The 23,965-nt window shown below is 46.1% G+C and overlaps 1 protein-coding gene and 1 long non-coding RNA gene across 4 annotated transcripts in view; one reads left to right on the top strand and one right to left on the bottom strand.

The window, feature by feature from the left end:
* Positions 1 to 506: 506 nt before the first annotated feature.
* Positions 507 to 9,360, bottom strand: LOC118569075. Of its 2 annotated transcripts, none has more exons than XR_004943015.1 (3): positions 8,836 to 9,360; positions 4,440 to 4,601; positions 507 to 625 (listed from the first exon to the last, which is right to left on the bottom strand). It is a non-coding gene; the product is annotated as an uncharacterized LOC118569075 (long non-coding RNA). The 2 variants fall into 2 exon arrangements; XR_004943014.1 differs by lacking the exon at positions 507 to 625 and adding an exon at positions 2,673 to 3,001.
* Positions 9,361 to 9,490: 130 nt separating this feature from the next.
* Klhl2 (kelch like family member 2) overlaps positions 9,491 to 23,965 on the top strand; it is a 110,950-nt gene continuing 96,475 nt past the window's right edge. For both annotated transcript variants that reach the window (XM_036209381.1, XM_036209380.1), the window contains exon 1: positions 9,491 to 10,037. In XM_036209381.1, coding sequence (XP_036065274.1) covers positions 10,012 to 10,037 — 26 coding nt within the window. In that variant the 5' untranslated portion in view covers positions 9,491 to 10,011. The remainder of the gene's footprint in view (positions 10,038 to 23,965) is intronic.

Here is a 23,965-nt window from a genome sequence, read left to right as displayed (position 1 = left end):
TACCTTCTCATGGCCATCACCTTTTCTGAAATTTGTGTTAGTTTAAATCCTGGATGTACTGGTAATTGGCAGCTGAGCTCTCCCTGCCTGGGTTCCCTGCAGCTACAGCAAATTGGCAGTACAGTTTCCTTAGCAGCTGCTAATGGCTCATGGTAGCATACAGCATGGTTCCATTTACCAGAGACAAACAAATGCAAACCCAGGTAGATCTTTAGATGCCACCTAAGATGCAATGGCATAGAAAAACCCATGAAAAGACACAGGTAGGATGACTGACGCATACCACATTGGGTGAAAGGGTAGGAGAGGGGCCCTCCATGCCATAACTTGAATTTCTACTGTAAGAATATACTCATGCGTTATTTACCTAGATTTTTTTTTAAAAAAAATGAGCAATTAAAGAAATGTTAGGGTGTCCATTTTGCAGAGAAACATAGAGAAGAGGCTGGAGAAGCCAGGAACAGAGTAGCAACAGAAAGGTGCATTACCAGTTTCTGCAGGGGCTGGTGACTTTAAGCTGTTACTGCGTCTGTGTACCAGAACTCTTTATTCTGCTGGCTATTTCACTGGAACATCTTGCTATGATTGAAACCCCTTGGGTCTTGTCTTAGTCAGTGTTCTATTGCTGTGAAGAGACACCATGATCACAGTAACTCTTATAAAGGAAAGCATTTAATGGAGGTTTGCTTACAGTTTCAGAGGTTTAGTCCGTTCATTAGCACGGTGGGAAACATGGCAGCCTAGTGCTGGAGGAGCTGAGAGTCCTACATCTGGATCCACAGCAGCAGGGAGGAGAGAGAGCCTCTGAGCCTGGCTTGGGCCCTGGAAACCTCAGAGCCAACCCTCAGTGACACACTTCCTCCAACAACACACCCACTCCAACAAATGGTGCCACTCCCTAAGCATTCAAATATATGAGCCAATGGGGACCATTCTTATTCAAACAACCACAGGCCTAAAAACCACATACTGTCACCGTCATCCAGCCCATGTGATCTTCTTAGTTTTGCCAATTTGACAATCAATTTTCCATGTTGAATGTGTTAGGATTTTGACCATTTTATCTTCCTGGTTCCAAATGACAAATTATTGGTTGAGTCAGGTGTTTTCTCACTTGGCCTTCCCTTTCCTGTAGATCATGCATCCAAGCTGTCGTTATATCAGGAATTTGTGTAACAGGGTTTTTGTTGTTGTTTTAACAAATCTCACTTCCAATTTCTCCTATTTGTACAACCATACCAGGTTTCCAGTCTTATTCCAGTACCTGGACAAACACACTCCTGTGGGAGACATGCTCCTACTTTTACCCCATGGCACTCTTGAGGAGGGAGAAGTGAGAAATATTTAGATAGAAATATAGAGGGGAGAGAGACAGATAGAAACACAGGATCGCTCTGGAGGGCCTGGATCCTTATCCACCAGCCCCTTCTGGCTCTTCTAAAGGACTTTTAAAAAGGAATGCCAAGGAGTGGAGCAGAAGACCTCCCCTAAAGAGCCTTCCAAACACCTGGGAACCACGCACGGGGTCAAGCAATCCTCTAATGCAGCCCTGCTGGGTAAAGCAAGCTCGGATCTCACTAGGAAAACTTTGTGGGCCTCCACACACTCCCACATGTTTACATACACACAGAGCCACAACCATTCAAGAATTTTACTTTCTCCATAGAAAGTCTGAGATTCATCCAAGGTATCAGAGATCTGACTCGGATATGAATACTTCAGCCTTATGTCTCCATGTTTCATCCCTGGGATCACGTGTTTAAAGTTCTTCTCTCTATTCACTAAACACACTTTCTTTTCCCACTTCATCGATATTCAACACATTATTTTCTAAAGATTGTGCTATCTTCTATTTTTTTAAATCTATCTCTTTGTGTATATTTGAGTGTGACTGTCTGCATACTACCCATGGGTGTAGAGGTCAAAGAACAATCTTGGGTGTTAGTCCTCACCTTCTACCTTGCTTGAGACGGGGTCTCTGGTTGTTTGCACCTGCATCTGTCAAGGCTAGCTGCTCTTGGAACTCCTATCTCAGGCACACTTGGATTACAGATGCTCTGCTGCATCCTGTTCTGCCTTACATGGGTCTGAATTTAGGTCTCCATGTTTGCCCCGCATCCACTTTATCCGCTGAGCACATCTCATAGTCCTTTATCTATTTTTATTTAACATATGGATCCGTTGTTTGTGTCTGACATTGATTATAATGTGTTAAAGGCAGAATCCTTGCCTTAACCTTCATGTCATACCTTAACCCCTTGCCCATTCTACCCATTGATCATCGTATGATCCTTGAAGAAGGCATTCTTAAATGGTGGGCTAATTGGCTAACTGAAAGACAAAAAAATTTCACCATACCTTTATTATTTGTAAGATGCATTGCTTACGCACTTCCAAAAGTAAAAGGATAAACAAAAGATTCTATATAGATGTACTTAAAATGCACATTGCATGAATCTGAGTTGGAATATATATAAAAGGTGGTAGATGTTTTACTTGGTGCCAGTTCATTCATTCAGTAACATCTGTTGAATACAAATGTGTGCTGCTAGACCCTAGGGATATGATACTGATTACGCTGACTAAAATCTATTCCTTCATGTGGCTTGCATTCCAGAGGAAAACACAGACTGTAAATGAAATATTATGCAATATCTTATGCAAATAGCTTGTTGAATTTAATAAACCAGAATAGGTGCTTAGGAAGTGTGGGAGGTATGTTGAGGGGGTGGGAGTAACAACTCAAAATAGAGTGTCCAGTATTTTCTCTTCTGGCAGAGGAAAAAGTCAAATGTCTAACATAACAGAATTGAGATTGCCTTGAATATGTGTGCCTCAGAAAACGTGGCTCGAAATATTGTCTTTACGGTTTAATTTTAGTTGCTTTTAAACAAAGGCTTCAAAATGGCAGCTCAGGTTGATTTTTAGTTTAGTGAAGAATAGCTCTCATACGCATGCAGTTTGGAGTTTGTCCTTCTCCGGCTGGATCATGACCAAGATCCTAACAAGGAAAATGAAGAAATAGAGATGCTTCAGGGATCGACTAACAGCTTACCTCCTATAGCCAGCATGCTTCTCCAGAGTCCACCAGTCCCAGACTGAGAACTAAGGATTTCTTGGCAAAGGAGCCTCACGTGCAGAAGGAATTCTAAAACTTGGGCTGAACTCCCATTTTGGGATTTATGTGGAAACTCAGGACATATCTTTTTACATTCCCACATGAACAATTTGAACATGCAATAGAAACTCCTACAGGTTTACTCTCAAAAGGTTGGTGATTCAAAAAGATTATGTTTCATCCCCTAAACTCAACATGGCTTCTTAGCACATGAAGCAAAGCATTCTTTTCACAGTGCTGTGTAGTAAAAATCACTGTTAATGGAAACAACTTTTCAGCTTCACAATTTATTGTCTATAATATGACTTAAATAGCATAGCAGTCATTGGAATATATCCTACCGTAAGCCGAAGAGGAAATTGATACAATGATAACAATAAGGGGTTGGTTGGGGATGTGGCTCTGTTAGGGGAGTGCTTGCCTAGAAAGTACAAAAATCCTGGGTTCCATCAGCAATGCAAACTGGGTGTGGTGGCTCATACCTGTAACCCCAGCACTCGGGAGGCAGAAGTAGTAGTCTCAGAAATTCAATATATTTTTTGGCTACATAATGAGGTTGAGGTCAAGCTAGGCTACATGAGACCCTGTTTTGGTGTATGTGTGTGTGTGTGTGTGTGTGTGTGTGTGTGTGTGTGCATGCTTGTGCATGTGTGTGACTATGAGGTTATACTGAAGTTAATATGAGCATGACCCCATAATCATTCTACTGACTAAAACTGCATCACAGCAAACTTTCACTGGAATAGGAGAAGAACACAGGCAGTCTGTGGACAGTGAGGCCTACAGTGAGAGATGTATTAATGCTAACATGAGGGAAATGGAGCCACATCCCCAACCCCTTATTGAATCACTATAGCTAAATTAGACTCAATTTCTCTTCTGTTTACTCTAGGATGCATCCCAATGACTTCTATGCCATTTAAATCACATTATAGACAATAAATTGTGAAGCTGAAAAGTTGTTTCAGTGAACAGTTTTTGAGAAAGCCCAAACAAACTGATTTCATAACCTGTTTAGGGTCTATATTCACATTCTCCTGTGAGGGGCAACCAGAGCTGTGGGTGGTGTTCCTGTGTGCACATGTATGTGCACAATCAGAGATGAATGACAGAAAGCTAATAATGCTTCTCAGGATTTTTCAAGAATCATATCTTGCTTTCTCTTTCCTCCAGCACTGCTGACCACGTAGAAAGATGTTTAGTTCTAGATAATTCTATAATGAGGCATTACATCACCAGACCACACAAATAGATACTATATATACAAGTAAAAATAGATTTAGTCAATTTCTTTTCTTAAAAAGGGACAGAAAATGCTTACCTGATATACATGAGTGTGAAACCTATTTTGGGCTACCTCCTGGGCCATTTCAAACAGATTTTTCAATTAAGCTTCCCAGCAAACAATTTTCTTTCATTTCTCTGGGAACTTTAGATACAGGCTAATGGGCAGGTGTGTCATGCTGGTGGTGCAGTTGGTATCCTCAAAACATAAAGACAAGGAAGCAAGCATTTGTAAGCTGAAGTCACAGGCACAAAAGACATCTTGTTTTTCTATTAGTCTGAAGCAGTCTCAAATTACCCCACCTGACATGGTAAGGCTTATGATAAATACCTCAATGTAGTCAAATCCCCTTGCTAAGCAACAAAGTCCCAGGAGAATAGTTGAAATGCCTCATACGATTCTATATACAGTAAGCCTCCAATCTGTATGTATAAAAGCAAAACCTGCCGTTTAAAATGAGTGCACCTGGGCTTGGTAGCACACGCCTTTAATCTTAGACTGCTCTTGGAGAGATGGAGGCAGGCAGATCTGGGTACAAGGCCCGGAGGCTCTACAGATAGAGTTCAAGCCATCCAGAGCTACTTAATGAGGCTTTTTGTCTCTGCCACCCCGCCCCCAAAATTAAACAGAAAAGTAAATAAATAATAATAAATAAATAAAAGTAAATAAATAATAAATAAAATAGTGCAGCAATTTAAGTAACACACTTTAGGCTAAGTGTAGTATAGAAACTAAGACTTTTCGAAGGATTTCCTATTTGTCTTTATTTTAGAAAAGGGTCTTTAAAATGTTGCTTAAGGGCTGGAGAGATGGCTCAGAGGTTAAGAGCACTGGCTGCTCTTCCAGAGGTCCTGAGTTCAATTCCCAGCAACCACATGATGGCTCACAACCATCTGTAATGAGATCTGGTGCCCTCTTCTGGCATGCAGGCATACATGCAAGCAGAACAAATGTATACATAATAAATAAATAAATCTTTAAAAAAATAAGTAAAATGTTGCTCAAGCTGTCCTTGAACTTCAGGACTCAAATGATCCTTCTGCTTCAGCCTGCTGACTGGTGGGCCTGTGTTACCACATCCTGCTTGTCTATTTATCTTTTTAAGACAGAGTCTCACAAAGCCCAGGTTGTCCCTGAACTCAAAATATAGCTGAGGATGACCTTGAATTCCTGATCACCCTACCTCTACCTCCCCAGTGCTTCGATTATAGGTGTGTATAATGCTGCATCTAAACCCTGGTAGAATCATCTACCATGCCCCACTTTTTGAGGTGCTGGGACCAAACCCAGGGCTTTCTACCTGTTAGCCCCTACCTCCACCAGCCCCCAGCTTATCTGTTTTTGAATAAATGTTTTTGTTTTTGTTTTTTGTACTTTCCATCTTTCTAGTGGAAGGGATTTCCAGTGTAGGATCTATTGGGTGTTTTACAGAGATGTGAAGTCTTTTCCTCACAGCGGTATTCTCGGCCCTGAGATTCTTGCCGAGACACACATGTTTGTGCCTGATGGTCCTGCCATTAGCTCTGCTGCAACATCCAATTTCAACTCTGTTGAAGTAATGCTTGCCACTGTGACTGCCAAGCGCTTGCTCATCTGTGGGTTCCGTCTTCTTTGCAAGTGATCTCTTCTGGCGATAGCACATTAGTGATAGATCTTAATGTCTTAGGGACTGTTTTATTTCACCAGTGTAGCAAATGGGTGTACTTTTATGAGGTTTCCTCCCTTTGTCAAGGGGGAAGAATTAATAAAGAAATATTAGGGGTTTGTCAAGATGGCTCAGTCATTGAGAGTGCCTGTTATTTGAGACAGGGTTTCTCTGTGTAGCTTTGCGCCTTTCCTGGAACTCATTTTGGAGACCAGGCTGGCCTTGAACTCACAGAGATCTGCCTGCCTCTGCCTCCCAAGTGCTGGGATTAAAGGCGTGCGCCACCACCGACCATTGATGTTGTTGTTGTTGTTTTTGTGCGTGTTATTCTTACAGCAGGCTGGGGTTTGGTTCTTAACACCCATATTGGGTGGCTCACAATACCTGTAACTCCAGCTCCAGGTAATCCAACCTACCCTTCTGGCCTCATTAAGCACATGCATATATGTGTGAATACTTACACACAGACTCCCTTCCCCTCAAACACAGAAAAATAAAAATAAAATCTTAAAAAAGTAAGAAAAAAATCAAGGGCTGACATGGCGGCACATGCTTGTAAACTGTGTACCTGGGAAGCAGAGGCGGGAGGCAGAAGTATGAAGAATAGTAACTTCAGTGGCAGCCTGGACATATAGCAAAAGCCTGTCTCCAAAATAAAAAAATATCAAGGGCTAGGAGTGCAAATAAGTGATGGAGAATACAAAAATCCTTGGATTGTTCAACCCCTTGATCCCCAACACCACAAAGAAACAAAAATTCAGCACTTAGGATTGTAGATTAGTTATTTAACATTTGGTTTCCATGTTCAAGGCCTTGGGTCCATCTCCAGCATCACATTCTTCTTCCCCGACGAGGTAGGTAAAACCCCAAGCAGAGGAAGGTTAAGCAGCTGTGTGTCTAAATCAGTCCTTCAGCCAAGGGTAAAGGGAACTGGAATTCTTTGGTGGCCTTGAGCAGCATTCCCAAGAAGACGGTGAAATGGATAGCTGAGGGCACCTTTAATGATCTCTGTGCCACTGTCCTGGTGAGGGATTTGTGTTCATCCTGCTGAGCGTTTTTATATCCCTGCTCTTGTGGATGGGGAGACAGTGTTAAGTGTGGTGGCTGCATCTTATGGAACACTAGTTTTGTGAAGTTACTTGGCCCTCTTAAAAATGGAAACCAGCACTTGGGAGGCAGAGGCAGGCAGATAGATCTCTGTGAGTTGGAGGTCTGCTTGGTTTACACAGTGAGTTCCAGGACAACCAGAGCTACATAGTGTCTAAAAAAAACAAAGAAGAAGAAGAAGAAGAGAGAGAGACACACACAGAGAGAGACAGAGACAGAGAGAGAGAGAGAGAGAGAGAGAGAGAGAGAGAGAGAGAGAGAAGAGAGATATACTCTGGCCTTATAAACTGCTACTGATCTGAGGCCAAGTTTGCTTTATGACTGAAAGAAAGTTCCGACAGTCCCCGCCACCCCCAGAAAACAACAAAGGCTCAGAGTGAATTTACATCCTCAAAGTGTTTCAAGATCATTAAGTGAGACATGTGATTAACCCCTGCCTGATGCAGATATCAGCTCTTCTCCCTGTCCGATGAAAACGGGAGCTAGTTGGTACCACCGCTAGGATTCTAGACCTTCAGATTGATGCTGAACCCTAAGACAACTTCATATGGATTTTTTTTAAAAAAAAAGCTTCCCTTCCTGGCTTACTCCTGAAACCTACCAATAAGCTAGGTACTACCACTGAGCTACAGCCCCCTATTTAATTTAATTCAATTTACAATGAGACTGAGTCTCCCTAAGTTGCTCAGGCAGGGTTTTGGAACTCACTCTGTAAGCAGGCTTACCTTGAACTAGTGAGCTCAGACATGCTTTACATCCATCATTTTATTAAATTCTTACCTTATAAAGCAAGTTTTCTTATGACTTAGACAAATCCATCACTAAAACTAAGGAAAGAAGTCATCACGTAGGCCCTACATATGGTAACTCAATACTGGCACCAGGATGCAGAGATGTTAGCTCATGGCAAGGAGTATTTTCTGATACAGAAACAAGCCATTGGTCAGCAACTTCGCTTGGCCTCCAGAGTGCTGGGATCACAGGCACACACAACCACTGTGGGCATCATCTTATTTTATTTATGCATTTATTGGCAGTGCTAGGGATGGGACCTTGTGCTCCCAGGCAAGCACTGTCCCTGAGCTGCATCCCAGCCTGCATCTTATTTTCTTGATGTTGGAGTATCTAGGGCTCATTTCTTGGTCTTTATTTCTGTAGCTACATCACAGGGCTGATTTCAACTAATCCCATGACTTTACATACCATCTACACAGGACAAGCTCCACATTTAAGTTCACTCCATATATATATACCTTATAGACTTCAACTATTGTTTAAGTGTTTAACAAAGATCTCAATTTACTCTTTCAAAGTCTAAAATCCACCCCCCCACTTGTTTTTCTCCAATCTCAGCAAATCAAATCCCCCAGGACCATTTCGGACATTACTTTTTCTTACACCTAACCCATCAGCAATTCCTACTGAGTGTTCTATCTTCTAGGATCTGACCACTTCTTCCAATCACCCTGACTCCAGTCCAGGCCATCTTTCTTTTTTCATCCCGACTAGGCTAATCCTGTAGGCTCTTTTCTCATCCTGAACGTGTATCACTTGCACAACTAAGCGTAATCCTGGTCAGTAATGGTCTCATTCAGCCTCAGCTACAGTAGAGAGCCTCAGACCTTAGCGGGCACCAGCACCATCTGGAGGACTTCTTTAAGCAGGGAATCCTGGCTCTACCTGGAGATTGCTGAATCAGTTCAGTTCGGAGTGGAACTGGAGCATTCCCATCTCTTAAGTTCCCAGGTGTGTCTTCCTCTAAGCAGGCATTCGTGGAGAATCCAGACCTTCCTGCTCTGCCTTTTCCTCAACATGACAGGCATCTTGCTGACGGGGATCTTCCCTGTTTTTGCCTTAGCCCTGGGCACTCATCCCTTGCGTTACTCAAGGTTCATGTTGATTCATCCTTGTTTAACTGATACCTCCAGAGGCCTTCCCGATCACTCCTCGTCCTATAGCACGCCCTATCCTCACCGCAATTTAGTCTTCCTCACAGTTGGGCATCCATCCTGGGCTTATTGTTTCTCTTATCACGTCCAGATGGGCAGCAGCTTGCTAAACTCAGCGACCCGCCTTGGCTCTGCCACGTCCCCCAAGCTCTGCCAAGCAGGTGCTCATCTTACTTGCCCAAAGACCAGATTAGGGAACACCCAGGAAAGAACCCCTAGCTTCAGGCTTGGGGCACCGGACAGGCCGATTCTTTTTTTTTTTTTCTTGCCTCGGTTTCCTCCTTTGGAAAGGCTGCACTTGGCTTCCCCCCGTCTCCCCCCGACCCCCCCCCCCCACGGGTGGGGAGGAAGGCACTCAAAGAGGAGGACGTGCACACGCCCGTGAATCAGAGCAAGCCGTGCACACGCGAGCGCCCTTCCTCCGCACCAGCCCTCCCCGCCGCCGCGGCCCATCCTCCAGCCTCGGTCCCGGGTCCCTCCGGGCGCCCGCCCGCCACCGCCTCGCCTCCTCCAGACGCGGCGGAGGAAGGGGCGGCGCCGAGGGAGGGGTCCCTCCGCCGCGGGAGGCCGCAGCGCCCGCCCGTCACGGCGTCGGCGCCGGCCGCGAGAACCCGGAAGTGGCCGAGCCGCGCGCTCGCCCGTCCCGCCGCCGCCACCGCCGCCGCCGCCGTCCTCGGGGGAGCGCGGGAGCCGCGCCGGGCACAGGAGCGCGCGGGGCCGACGGGCCATGGCCGCGGGGGCCGCCGCCGCCGCAGGTGGTGGCGCGCGGTGAGGGAGCGCTGCGCCCCCTCGGGGCGGATGGAACGCGGCTGGGCGGGCGGACAGTGCCGGCGGCGTCCGCGGCTGGAATGGTGCTGGCGGCGGCGGTCGGTGCCTCCTGCGTTCTGAAGCCCCGCGAGGAGCCACAATGGAGACGCCGCCGCTGCCTCCCGCGTGAGTTGAGCGGGCGTCCCCCGGGCGCGCGCGGCGGGCGGAGGGCTGGCTGGCTGGCTGGCTGGCTGGCTGGCTGGCTGTGCGGCTGCGGAGGGCGCGCGGCGGGGCCCCGCTGCGGAGGACACGCCGCGATCGCGGGGGGCGGCGGGCGATGGGAGGCAGGCGCCGCGGGGCGTGACGGGGCGCGGCGCCCGCAGTCCGGAGGGTGACCGGCGGGGCCGGACTCTGCTTCCCGGTCCCCCGGTCCGTCCCCCCCCCCCCCCTCCGGCCAGGCGGGCATGGGTAGGGGGTTCCTAGTCTCGGGGCGAATTGAACGTCCTGGATGGGGCTGTGCGTAGGACATGGAGCGGGGGTGGGGTGAGGTGGGGTGGAGGGGGGGAGACTGCGATCGCCCTGTGGGTACCCCCCTGGAATGCATGGGCTGCTGCTGTCCATCTCGCCCACCCTTTTCTAGTAGGGAGCGAGAGGATGCACAGGAAACTGGAAAGTACCAGACGCCTGGAGTCTAAAATGAATGCGATCTGAGGTTTGCTTGCTTCTCGGAATTTCTAATAAAATTAATATCCAAGGAGCTTTTACATCACTCCAAATGAGCTGCGGCCGTTTTAAAGCATGTGATCTCTTACCTGGCACTGCAGAAAATCTTTTATCCAGAAATCAGAGCATCTCTCGTTCCCTTGGTACCCCGGGCACGTTGGTAGTGTTACAGACCTGTTAGGCACAGGTGTCTTTTTTCCTTGGTGCCCAAGTACATGCAAGATCACCTGCAACACAATTACTTTCTAGAAATAAGGGCTTGAAAAGGTTTTCGTTTTTAAAATACCTTTATAAAAGTGGCCTGTAAATCCCCAGGAGTTTAAATTCTGCCTCCCACCCCAACCCCATTCGTCAGTTTAACCTTTACGAAGGAGCAAAGAGTCCTTTGGATCTGACTTTTCAAACCGCAGACAAACCTCACTCTAAACAGAGGTGTACCTTTTCATTCGACCAGCTTCATGGAACCTTACTGGGTTTTCAATGAGATTTGCCTAGGTTCACTCCATCACAGATGAACCTCGCTAGCCTCTTGTGGCTATTTGGCAGAATTCCAGCTGGTTTGGGCTGGGCATTTATTTATTTATTTTAATTTTGGGTCCTTTTATGAGATCGAATAGGATTATAGAGGCACAGTTTCTGTATGTGCATTACACGATTTTGAGCTTGAGTGGAACAGGTCGTGGGGATCTGAAGAGTGGATGACAGGAGTCTTGGCTAGCCCCTTCTGGGCTGATAGAAAGGATAGAAAAAGCAAGGCATCAGATGCTCGAAGATGTTGGTAGCTTTGAGGCTGTGATGTGCTCTCACGCTCCCTGGCAGGTTGGGAAAGCCTCCTGAGCGCCCTGGGAAACATATCTGTAGATTGCTTCAGCAGCTTGAGTATAATGCCAGCCCATGAGGCTTCTGACCAGGCTCAGAAGCATTCATTGGTGGCAGAATATACTCTCTGCATACAGACAACACACTGTGTGCGCTATAGAATGTGTAGGTAAGTTACTTATGGTGAAGTAGCCCTTCCCCCGATCCCCTTTATGTCGATTCAGCTCAGCCCCCTTTTCACTTTTGGAGCAGAGAGAACTGAAGGATAGAACCAGAGGCTTTTACGACAAAGGTTCAAAAAAAAAAAGAAAGTGTGTGGAAAAACAGGCCCTAGAGGGAGAAGAGGCATGGAAAATGGTTTAAATTGAAGAAATGAAGTAGATGTCCAGCTCAGTTCTTTGGTACTGATACTTCATCTGTAGTTCTGGAACTAGAGAGGCTTGAGGTGGAGGAGAAAGCCTGGAGTGCTGAGGTGGAGGAAAGAGCGGTAGGAACATCTTTCAGTCACTGGGATTTTATTTCCGCTGGGTAGATCTAGACTCAAGCCCCCATCTAAAGCTTGTTACGTTGCTGCCTAGATTTCTGTAGATTAGAAACAGATGTTGGCGTCCTGGCCTCTGCCTTCATTGCCTGTTCTGCTAACTTCCTTTCACCTTGGATCATGCTGTCTGATGTAAGAGACTGCAGGTGAGGTCTTTGCGAGGGGACAGGCTGGGTGTCCTGGCTAGAGCTGGGTGCGGGTGGAGGCTGGTGGAAGTCACTGGGAGCACTCAGCTTTTTCTAAGCACCAAGGGTTAGCCTGAGCTTCGAGGCAAAGAAGATGTTTGACCTGGACTTAAAGGGCCTTAGATAATATGGTTGAGAGCCGGGACTCAGAATTCTCTTTGTATGTCTCTTTAGTAATTCCTTCACTGTGCAGATCTTGGATGCCTGTCTCTGCCTGGCACTTCTCATAGAGCTTTTTGTCTGGGCTTCTGGAAGCTAAGTCTACATTGTCCTCTGGTACCACCCTTCTCCCCTTAGCCTATCTTGGAGGGGTGGCAGGCATCTCTGCCTAGATTCATATTTCCTCATTTTGATCTCTTTTCTGCCTTTTCCACTCTGCCTCTCACTTTTCCTCATCCTTTGTGGAGTCTCATTGATCAGCACTGTACTTCATGTTTCTTTCTTTTTTTTTTTTGCATACTTGAATACACACACACACACACACACACACACACACACACACATATATATATCATTGAGTCTCTCTTTCATTGGAGGTCTAGGCGATATTAAGACCATGGGACATTTAATTCTGGTCAAATCTGAAAGATGTACAACCAAAAAAATTAGGTATCAATTGATGTGTCAGGGAGTTTGAGGTAGTAAATGGAGCTATGCAGAAGGAATGAAAACCGAATGGTCTTGACTTCTGGGATACTGTTCATATTTTAGCCTTTACAGTTATTTGCATGAAGGAGTTTCATAATTATTAGGCTGCATGGCGACTGTGAGGTGACGATTGTGTGGAATCCCTTTGATGTCCCGTATGGACCGTTTTTTCTTAGCTCTTGTTTTCTTCCTAGCTCCTGCTCCCAAGCTGTCTTACTCTCCCCAGCCATGCAGCCGAGTAATGATGCCTCAGGTGCAGCCTTATCTGCCTTCAGTGGGTGATTCTGCATCACTGGAGATGCTTGTCATCAGAGCTGCTGCAACACAGCCAGACAACGCGTTAGCCATGCTCTAAGGGCTTTAGCTTGCCAAAGATGGGTTGCATCAGAGCAGAGGTTTCAGGTGTTTGGATTTCTTTGACTTGTTTAAAGGCAAAAGTGAAGTTCAGCATAGAGTTGCCACGTTTGTTATGTTGCCAAGTAGAAGTGTCTGTGGAAGGGTAATTAGCAACTGTCATCACTTATCCAAGGAAGGTGTTGCGATACCATTTCTCAAATAGAAGACACGTCTCAAAGGATAGGACTTCAGTTGTATAACTTGAACTTGGTGAAAACTTGTTTCATTGCCTTCATTTTGTCCCAGAAACAAAGTAACTTGTTGAAGCCTGAAGTTTGTAGTGCATTGGGTGTGCTGTATGGCTGCAGCTCTTTCTAAGATCCTGGCTGTGAATTGCCAGCCTTGCAGTGTACTGGCTCACCGTTCGTCTGTATGTCTTTCATAAAGGGCATTGGAGTACATCCTTGTTTTCACTTAATTAGTCTTAGATGTTGAAGTAGAGAGAGCATCTCTCACTTCTTTAAACGTTTTCTGTTACATTTTACTTTTATGTGCTCTGTCTCTCTGTGTATATGTATGTGTGTACATCCACATGGGATTGTATACATATGGACACCATAGGACAACTTTTAGGAGTTGATTCTCTCTTTTTACAATGTGGGCCCAGGGATTGAATCCAAGAAAAGACTTTTTTTTAAACCTGTTGAACTATTTCAGTGGTTGAGTTCAGTTTTTTGTTTTTTTTTTTAATTCACATGTATTGAACACCTACTGTGGCTAAGTTTTGGAGATTTCTCGGAAAACAGCAAAATCATTTCTCTCCTGGTTGAAGCTGATAACCAAAACATAATTGTTGGACACGGTAGAAAATAGTAGGGGGCAGGGATAGAAGATCGAGAGGTCAATGTCATTCAGGTAGCCTCAGGGATGTCTTTGATGAGGTGACCTGAACACAGGTCAACGGGAGGACGGACGTATTGAAGATGGAGGGAAGAGCAAGCAGGAAGGTGTTTTTGCATGTTTTTTCCCACCGAGGTAACACCATCACAGGCAGTGTGCTTGGCATCTGCACCCCCTGAACCTTCCTACATTTTGGATTGTTGACATCTGCTCACATGTTCTGACTAGTTCCCTTCACAGATTCTGTCTTGAGAAGCAGCCTTGGCTTTTTATTACACCACTTGTTTTGCCCCCCCCCCCCCCTTTAGTTTTTCAGTTGCTGAATGTGATTTACATAATTTCGTACTTACTTAATCTTCTCAACTGTCTTATTGTGTATGTCTCCTTTGGCTGAGGAAATGCAAGTTAAATTGCTTTCCCTAGCTTATATGTATTTGAAAAACCAGTGTTCTAATCTCTGTGTTGATCACTTTTTTTTTTTTTTGAGACAGAATGCTGCTGTGGCCTGGAGCGCTAATCCTCCTGCCTCGGCTTCCTTAGCACTGATTACAAAACTGTACCAATAAGCCTTGCTTTGTGGTTTCTGCAGCAGCTCAGAGGCAACACTTATCCCCCTCACTAGTGGGTGGGTCATGGCCGGTTCTTCTTAGTCTACAATTCAGCTCCTCTGTATTTCCATCTGTATCTTTCTGTTTATTGTTTTTGGAGACAGGGCATCTTACTCTGTATCCCAGATGGGCATCAGTCTCACAGTGTAGCCCAGGTTGGCCGTGAACATGTAAGAATCCTTTTACCTCAGCTCCTGAGTACTGAGACATCTCTATCTTCTTTTTAAATGTTTTTATTTTTTATTATTATTGTTATTATTTTTATGTCTGGACTGCAGTTTCCTCTGCCTCCCTCCTCTCCTCCCACCCCTCTTCCCATACACTTCTCTGTTTCTGTTCAAAAGGAGCAGGGCTCCCATGCATGTCAATCAAACATGGCATATTGAGCTGCAGTAAGACAAGGCACCGCCTCTCATATTAAGGCTGGACAAGGCCACTCAATATGAGGAATAGGGTCCTAAAGTCGGCAAAAGAGTCATAGACAGACAGCCCCTGCTCCCACTGTTAGGAGTCCCACAAGTAGACCAAGCTACACATCTGTCACATATATGTAGAGGGCCTAGGCCAGTCCCATCAGGCTGCCTGGTTTTCACTTCAGTCTCTGTGAGTTCTATGAGCCCAGGTTAGTTCTGTGTTTGTTTTTTTGTGGTTGACATCTGTATCTTAAGTCAACACATATCTGTGCTTAAAGGGTCTGCAATCTTGGGCTTCTATTGGAGGGCCTACTCTTAGCTCTGGTGTTTCTAAGGGGGAGTTCATAAACCTGTTATCAAACTGGCTTCCCATGGTAACTTTCCCATGTAGGGCAGGAATAACCACCCTCCGGTCCCTAGCACTAAACGCTCGCCTAGTCTGGCTTCCTTCTTCCCTCATGGCCCACACCTTGTCTGTCTGCAGGAGCTGGCCAGGCTTAGTTCCACGTCCGCCGAGTTCATTACTTCACACCTTAGCCATGGTCACCTTAACGTCACCTCCAGTCAGGTCATCCATTGCCCCTTAAATTCTTCCGTTTCACTCTTGTCTTTGAGTCCGTGTGTTACTTAAACTTTCAGCATCCTAGAGTCATGTTAACGTGGTTAATCAAAGCCGCATACTCACCCAGGAGGCCTCGGCCCGCCGTTATGTTGACTTGGAGTCCAGGGTCATTATGTGCCTTTGCCTTTGCAGCATCTTAAGCCAGGGGTCTTGAGGCCTGCCTGTTGCTCCACACTCCTGTCTCTACTTAAAGTGATATTGGAGTTCTTGCGGGGCTGAGTTGAGCCCCCCCACCTTCCTCCTTCTCTTCCTCCTCCGCAGTTTTATTTATTGAAATTTTGACCTCAGCCCCTGCGGGATCATTGTTAGTTTCCTATGGAATTTACGGTTCTGCATGTGTGTCCTGACTTGTCCCATTTTTTGGCATTTAGCCTTGACTTCCCCAATAGATGGGAAACTGGAGCAGGGTCTTGGGTCAGCCTCTCTCACCCTGCTTTATTCTAGGCATACATCAGTGGGCCTTTAGGAAGCAGTGATGTGTTGGATTTATTAACAGCTATGATGATTTGTACATTTCTAATGACTTCACGTTGAGTGTTGGCAATGAAAATTGGAGGCCAAGAACGTGAATACAATCAAATGGTCATGTTCAGTTTAGTTCCTCACTTCAACATTTTTCTTCTTTGTGCTTGCCCTCATAGGGGATTTAAAGCTTAGCAGATCCACGAGAAAGATAGACGAGGGTAATTTTCTTTCATATTAACCCAGGATCACTTGTTTAGTGTTGGGCATAGGTATAGACAGGACTGCCCCTTGGTCCCCCACCTGATTGCTGTCTGAGTGGACCTTCACCACTCCCATGAAGATGATAGAAAATGGAGCCCATCATCTGAACTGCTAGGTTAGATTGCTGCTTTGAAGAGAGGACCACGCTAGAGAAAGTAGCAAAAGAAAAAAAAAATTGGAGTGATAAAGGACGTGGAAATGCTCGAAATGGTTCATCACCCTCCATTTTTCTGTTATATCATCTGGTGAAAATCCTTCTCTAATCGTGCTTTGTTAATTGTTTATGAGATAGGCTTTAAAAGATTGATCTTGCATAAGATGGGCTCTTACCCCATCCCTTTCCTGGTAATAGTCACTGTCAGGGACACAGAGTGCCTGATGGTGCCGTGTTTGTCATGTAGGTGGGAGGGGAAGAGGAGAGAGCTGGGTTGAACTGAAGTGAAGCTTTTTACAGCACCATTGTTCTACTATCAGAGAGCAATTATGCTCCAACTTCCATCAACCTCTCAACCTCAGACATCCCATCCACCTCCCCCTGCCAGCGCTTCCCCACACTCAAGGGAAGCCACACCACCAGGTCCCAGGCGGAGAAAAGGAGAGACGTCTCCTCTGCCCCCCAGTAGGCTCAGGGCTCTGCTTTTTAACTGCTGTTCCTTAGTAAAATTGAGCATGCCTGGCTTTTCCAGATGTTTCCTTTCCAGCTCTGTGAAATCAGAGCTATACCTTTAACAGTAACAGCAACAAGCACATATAGGTATGCAAAGGTATGAGTTTGAGATTGTGAAGCGTTATTCGGCATGCACAGGATAGGAATTTAATCTCTCAAGATGCGTTATCCTCAATTCTAAGGACCTACATACGGAAGCTACAATCTAATCTTTCTTTTCGGTGGGCTGGGAATCTCATTCATGGCCTCACACATCCTAAGCAGTGTTCTATCATCCCTGAACTGTACCCTTAACTTCATCTAAGCTCTGTGTATTATAGGGCAGACATTCTCAATTAAAAAAAAAAAAAGCCATGTTTATTTGGTGAATACCACAAGTTCATAGATTACAGTTTGTGCAATGGCAGCATTAAAGTCCAATTAATGCTTAAATTCCATACATTTGAAGAAAAATTGCCTTCAGAACACTGCAAAAACTCCACAACACTTCCTAAAGTAAGTGTTGAATGAGGAAAGCCTATGGCTTTTCCTGACTCTCAGTAATGTGGTGATTCTTGGGAGGCACGGGGTGGGGGGGCTTGGAGGGCATCTTGTTGGGCAGTTTTATTATAGAGTGGTGTGATAAATACATGTGAAGACAGTCGCTGAGTCTGGTTTGCATTTCGAGTATCTGGTCTTGTTTTAAGCGGGTCGTGGCTAATCCCTCGCCAGGCTTCTGAAAGTTGAGTTTGTCAGGGGAGACTTGGAGAACCCAGGAGAACTATTAGAAAGTACTGGGAAACTTGAGAGCAGTACAGCAGGAATGGGGCCTTTGAAAACAACAGCTGCTGACGTGTCCTTGGCAGAAATCTGTGAGTAATGGTGGGTGACTCACTGCAAGCCGCGAGTCTTGCAGCTTTTGAGGTGAACCGGCATGAGGCCAGAGCAGAGATGGTGGCCACCCAGGGGTAGCCAAGTAGTCACATCCTCTATGTGACACTGTCTTTGGTCCCCTGGGGAATTTCACGGCCTTGTCGCTCCCATGACTTGTAGGCCGTTTCTATTGGAAAATACCAAACTTACAAACAACCCAGATTTTCTAGAGCGCTTGCTTGTTCTCAATCTGGGATGATCAGTCTGGGGTGGGAGGGTAAGTGGGTGGTAGGGTGTATTACATCACCTGTTGTTGTTTTTAAAAAATCATGCATAGCTGCTTTCACCCCCTACCACCCCAGAGACACCACCATTCTGACATACTTATTTTTGAAAAGGGCTTGCCTGGCTCTTTCTATGAGGACGGATGGATTTGCGTAATTTGAGAAACTGGGTTTCTTTTTGTGGTGTGTGTGTGTGTTTGTGTGTGTGTGTGTGTGTGTGTGTGTGTGTGTGTGTATGCTTGCTTGTGTGTGTTGGAGTGTGCGCATATGTGATGTGTATATGTGATGTGTGTGTGTATATGTCTTTATGTGTGTATGTCTGCGTGTGCGTGTGTGTGTGTGTGTGTGTGTGTGTAGGTCAGAGGCTGACTTGTAGAGTTGGTTCTCTCCACCGTATGTGTTCTGGGAATCAAAGAAGTCAAAACTCAGATCCTCAGGATCAGGCTTGGTGGCTCTTATCTGCTGCGCCGTCTCAGTGGTCCTCCATCTTCTTTTTTGAGACAGGGTCTCTCTTGGGTTGCATCCTGCCAGGCTGGCTGGGCAGCAAGCTCCAGAAATTCTTCCCTCTCCTCCCCAGTGCTAGCATTACAGGTGTGTTTTCTATGTCCTGATTTTCATGTAGGTGCTGGGAATCACATTTAGCTCTCCATGTGTGCACAGCGTGAACTTTACCCTCTGATCCGTCTTTCCAGACCTAGATTGGGGTTTTCTGTTAACCTTTGTGTATGTGCGTGTGGTATATATGTGTGTGGTCTATGCACACATGCATGTGAGCAAGCATTCCTGTGCCAGAGAAGGATACTGGATGTCCTGCTCTGTCCTCCTTGACTCTCTGTTGCTGTGATAAACACCATGACCAAAAGCATGTTGGGGAGGAAAGGACTTACTTCATCTTATGGGTTACAGTTCATCCTTGCAGGAAGTCGGACCAGGAACTTGAAGCAGAAATCATGGAGCTGCTTGCTGGATGGCTGTAGCTCTTCCTGCTAATTTTTTTATTCTGCTCAGGCCTATCACCCCAGGGATGGTACCATCCAGTGGACTGGACCCTCCCATCATCAACAAGCAAGACAGTTCCCCACAGACACACCCACACGCCAGTCAGATAGAAACAGTCCCTTAATTGAGGGTCCCCCTTCATAGGGGACTCTAGTTTATGTCAAGTTGACAAGGAACACTTAACCATACACACTCTGTCACTTGAGACCTTTTCATTTTGAGACAGTGTCTCTCTGAGCTTGGAGCTAGGCTGGTCAACAGCAAGTCCCAACGGTCATCCTGCCTCTGCTCCCCACAGTGCTTGGATCAGAGGTGTGTGAACAGCTGTGCCTGGTTTTTTATCCTGGGATCTACACTCAGGCCCCCATGCTTACACAGGCGCTTTTAGCCTCTGATCATCTCTCCAGCCCTTTTCTGAGATTTCTATTTTCCATCCTTGCAAACAAAACCGAGAACCACTGTTCGAAATCAAGTAATACCAGAGAGATTATCGGTCCTGTCTGAATTGTTGGCATGCTTTTAACCCTTTGCCTGGTTTTGAAATCTTGACTGTCCGAGGATTCTCCAGGTTAGAGTATTTTCCTGGTGTCTAAGGGTGTAATGACTGTCACAAAGCAGAGTGACAAAGTCACCTGAGTTCCAAAGCCAGCCGGGCCGTCTGTGGAGTTCAGACCCTCAGAAACGGCAGCTCTGTCTGATACGTGTGTTGATACCAATAGGCGGTTGAGTGGCCCACTCTCCAGTCAGAACAGTGTGGAGTGTGGAGATGGAAAGGTGTAAAGGGACTCTGAAAAAGCATCTCCTTCCGATACCATCAAGAAGGCAGCGCCCAACTTTCCCGGCGAAGGCTGCTCTTTGTTGAGAGGGGAAGCAGCGAAGGGTTCCTGGGCACGCATGGTATAGTGTCGAGGGTAAACTTTTGCACACACCCCCTCACGGTGTGCCCCTCGTAGCTACAGTTTTCACCACTGTGGTTTGAACATGGTGTGCAGGGTCTGTTGCTCCGTCCGGCTAACAAATGAGACACCATCGAACACAAAAGCCACGGAGGAAACGAGGAGTTAGGAGGAGGACATTAGTATTGGAAACAGCCTGTGCCGTAGGGCTGCTGTGTTTGTAAGTGGCTCTCAGGACAAGGACCACTTAAGGGACGCCAGTGCACGGCTGCTGCCTGCAGAGGCCAGAGGAGTTGAATCACCTGGAACTGGAGTAACAGGTGGTAGTGAGCCACCATGTTAGTGCTGGGAACCCAACCCGGTCTCCTGCAGGAACAGCAAGTGCTCTTAGTTGCTAAGCCATCTTTCGAGCCCCTCTTAATTACTTAAACACTTCAAGTCACTTTATTATTTATTTATGGTGAGGAGGGTAGTGCATGCCACATCACGTACGCGGAGGTCAGAGGAGGGTTAGTGAGAGTCAGTTCTCTCTTTCCTGGTGGGTCCCTGGTATTGAAGTCAGGTTGTTTAGCTTCAGGACCAGTGCCTTTCTTTACCCACGAAGAAGACATCTCATGGGCTCCTGATTTCTTCAGTAGGGGTCAAGCTCTTGATTCTCAAATAACCCTGTTCTTTTTTAGGACAGAGTCACGTTGGCTTGCATTCTGAACATTGAAAACTCTCCTATGATCATTTCACTAATCGCCAGTACAAAATGTTCCCCCTGCTGAAGCCTGATTGAACTATACCTGTGTGTATCTGTGTATGCAGGAATTCCATATGGTATGGCTAGATAGAGGGAGTTTGCCTGGGTTCCACAGACTTCCCGTGGGAATCTTGTTGTTTCCTTATCTGTGAGATTGGGAATGTCTGTCTTTTATAGTCATGTATCTCCCCAGCCCTCTCCCACTTCTGCCTTTTAGACTTAAAGATCTTTTCCTTCCTACGGTCTTTTTTCTTTTTACAATTTGTGCACATGTGTATGGGGGCATGCACCTGTGTGTGTGGGTTCTTGTTCATATTTGGATGTCAGAGGGTCAGTGTTGCTTCCTTCTATTACTGTGCACCTTAGTTTTTGAGGCAGGGTCTTTTCACAGAACCAGGAACTTGCTTATTGGCTGGAAGACTGGTTATCCAGCTCTGGGCATCCTCCATCTGCACTGCCGTTGCTGGGGTCACAGACGTACATCACCACTCCTGGCTTTTATGCTAGAAATCCAAACCTAGGTCCTTTTGCTTCTGCGGCAGGCACTTCCCCAGCTGAGCTGTCTCTACAGCCCTCTCACTCCCTTTCTTAATTTTTTTTTTTTAAGATAATTATTTCATTTGGTGTGGTGGTGTTTTGCCTGCAAGTATGTCTGTACACGATGCTCATGCCTGGTACCCACAGAAGCCTGAAAAGGGTGGCGGATCCTCTGGAACTGGGTTTACAGAAAGAGTTAGGAGCTGCCCATGTGGGTGCTGGGAATTGAACTCAGGTCTTCTGGAAGAGTAGCTAGTACTCACTCTTTAACCACGGAACCATCTCCCCAGCCCCAGGACCCTTTCTTAAGTCATTCTATACTCTCTTCCCCAAAGGCCGTGGTTAATGGAGTGTGCCTCCCCTCACTTCACCCCGGCAGTGAAATCTGCCTCTAGAGGCAGTGCCCTCTGCTTGTTCAGTTGTTCAGGCTTAAACATCAGTCAGCCCGGGAAAGTAGAGCTCGTGCCTGTTTTTGGTGGACAGCCTGTTAAGAAATCATTGTACGACACTAGTGCTACTCAGGCACGAGGGACATTGAGCAAATTATGCTGAATTTTCTAGGTTTCCTCAATGTTGAAAACTTGCTGCTTGGCTTCATAGACTGTCAGTGTATCCTGTCTGCTTTTTGGCTTTGTCCATATAGCCAGTGATGCTCAGAATTCTGTCGCCATCTAAATTAAAAAGAAAAGAAAAGTTAATGGTGTGTGCACACATGTGTGCGTGTGTGTGTGTGTGTGTGTGTGTGTGTGTGTGTGTGTGTCTGTGTACAACTCTTGGCAGTTGGTTCTCTCTTTCTACCGCATGGGTCCTGGGGACACGATTTAGGTGATTAGACGTGATCACCTGTCTTACCAATCCTCTGTCTAGATCTTGCTTTCTGGCTCCAGGCGCTATTTTCCTGTTGATTTTTGTGTCCCCCCACATCAGTACCAACCTGCGTAAAAATCTTCCTACATCCCAAACTAGTTCCACCTGTAACCTTCCTCTTTCTAACAGTGGAAGCTCAGTCCTTCCCCTTGCTCAGACTAAAGTATATCCTTCTGACTCTTTGACATCCGAATTCCTTCTGTCAACAAATCTTGCTGCCTGTTCCGTGAACATGTGGAAAGCCAGCCACCTCTCTTACGTAGGCAGCCTTTCGGTAACCCTTTAGAGGATGACTGCTGTACCTGAATCCTTTTCCTCTTTTCATCCTTGACCCCTGTGGACTTTTGTTCTAGTTCACTTCCTGTCGCTCTGATAAAACACTCTGACCCAAAGCAGCAGCCTTGGGAGGAAAGGGTTTCTTTCAGCTTGCATTTCCGAAGAACCGGTTGTCACTGAGAACTCAAGGCAGGAACCTGAAGCAGACACTGCAGAGGAACGCTACTTACTGGCTTGCTCTCTGGCTCCTGCTCAGCCAGTTTTCTTCTAGAGCCCTAGCCCACCTGCCTAGGGATGGCGCCACTCATGGTGGACTGGGTCTTCCACATCATCCATCCAGCAAAGCAGTCTTTCACAGACACGGTCCCGGGCCAGTCTGAGTGAGGCAGTTCTTCCTTGGAGGTTCTTTGGGTGACTCTAGGTTGTGTCTAGTTGGCGAAAAAACCTAGCCAGCCCAACTGCCTTCCCTAGCAGTCAGTGGCCCTTAGACAATGGAGACTGAAGCCCTTGTTAGTTCTGCCCCACATGTTTACTCTAGCTTTAGGGGTCAGTGGGCACGTACTGGCCCTTCTCTGCTGGTACCTTTCCTTCTGAACCTCCTCTTACCTTCCAGGCCTTTGTTCGGATCTCAATTCCCAGTTACTTTCTTCGATCACTCTTTTTGATACTGCAGATTCACCCCTTCCTTGCCATTATTCTACATGTCTTGCTTTCCTGTATTACCTTGCCTTTTTCCTGTAGGACTTAACCACTTTGTAGTATGCTACCCACCCACTTTGCTGATTTGCCAGGCTCATTGTGCCCCCTCCCCACAGACTGCAAGGGGCGGGAATCTTTGCGATATTCATTGATGTTTTACAAGTACACTTAAAAAAAGTTGACTGCATGAATGGGTGTATGATACAGTGTTCTTACAAAGGAACCTCCCTTTTAGAAGTAGGGCAGGAAGGGAAAAGCAGTGCCACATTTAGGGATGCTTCCTGCTAGTCTTTGCGCAGTACACACACACACACACACACACACACACACACACACACACACACACACGCATGCACGCGCATGGTTTTCAGTAGGCTTACTGTGGTACCTTCATTTTTAAAATTTTGTTTATTTTGTCTTTGTGTGTATGAGTGTTCACTTGCCTGTCTTTATCTGCACCGTATATATGCCTGGTGCCCAGGAAGGGTGTTGGAAGAGGGTGTTGGATCCCCTGGAACTGACGTTGCAGGTGGTTGTGAAGCATGATGGGGATACTGAGAACTGAACCCAGGTCCTCTGCTAGAGTCACAAGTGCTTTTGAGCTCTGTGCTCTCTCTCTAGCTCCAGTTTTTTGACCCCAGTTTTTTTTAAGTATAATTTACATTCTATAAAATATATGCAATTCAACGATTTATAGTAAATTTCCTGAGTTAGGCATTTATCACTTCAAAAATTTCCTTTTCGTTTATTTAATATGCAGTTCTTAGCTCT

Source organism: Onychomys torridus, chromosome 17, assembly GCF_903995425.1.
Source record: "Onychomys torridus chromosome 17, mOncTor1.1, whole genome shotgun sequence".
Lineage (NCBI taxonomy): Eukaryota > Metazoa > Chordata > Mammalia > Rodentia > Cricetidae > Onychomys > Onychomys torridus.
The sequence above is the reverse complement of the archived record's forward strand: the minus strand, read 5'-3'. Positions and strand labels throughout refer to the sequence as shown.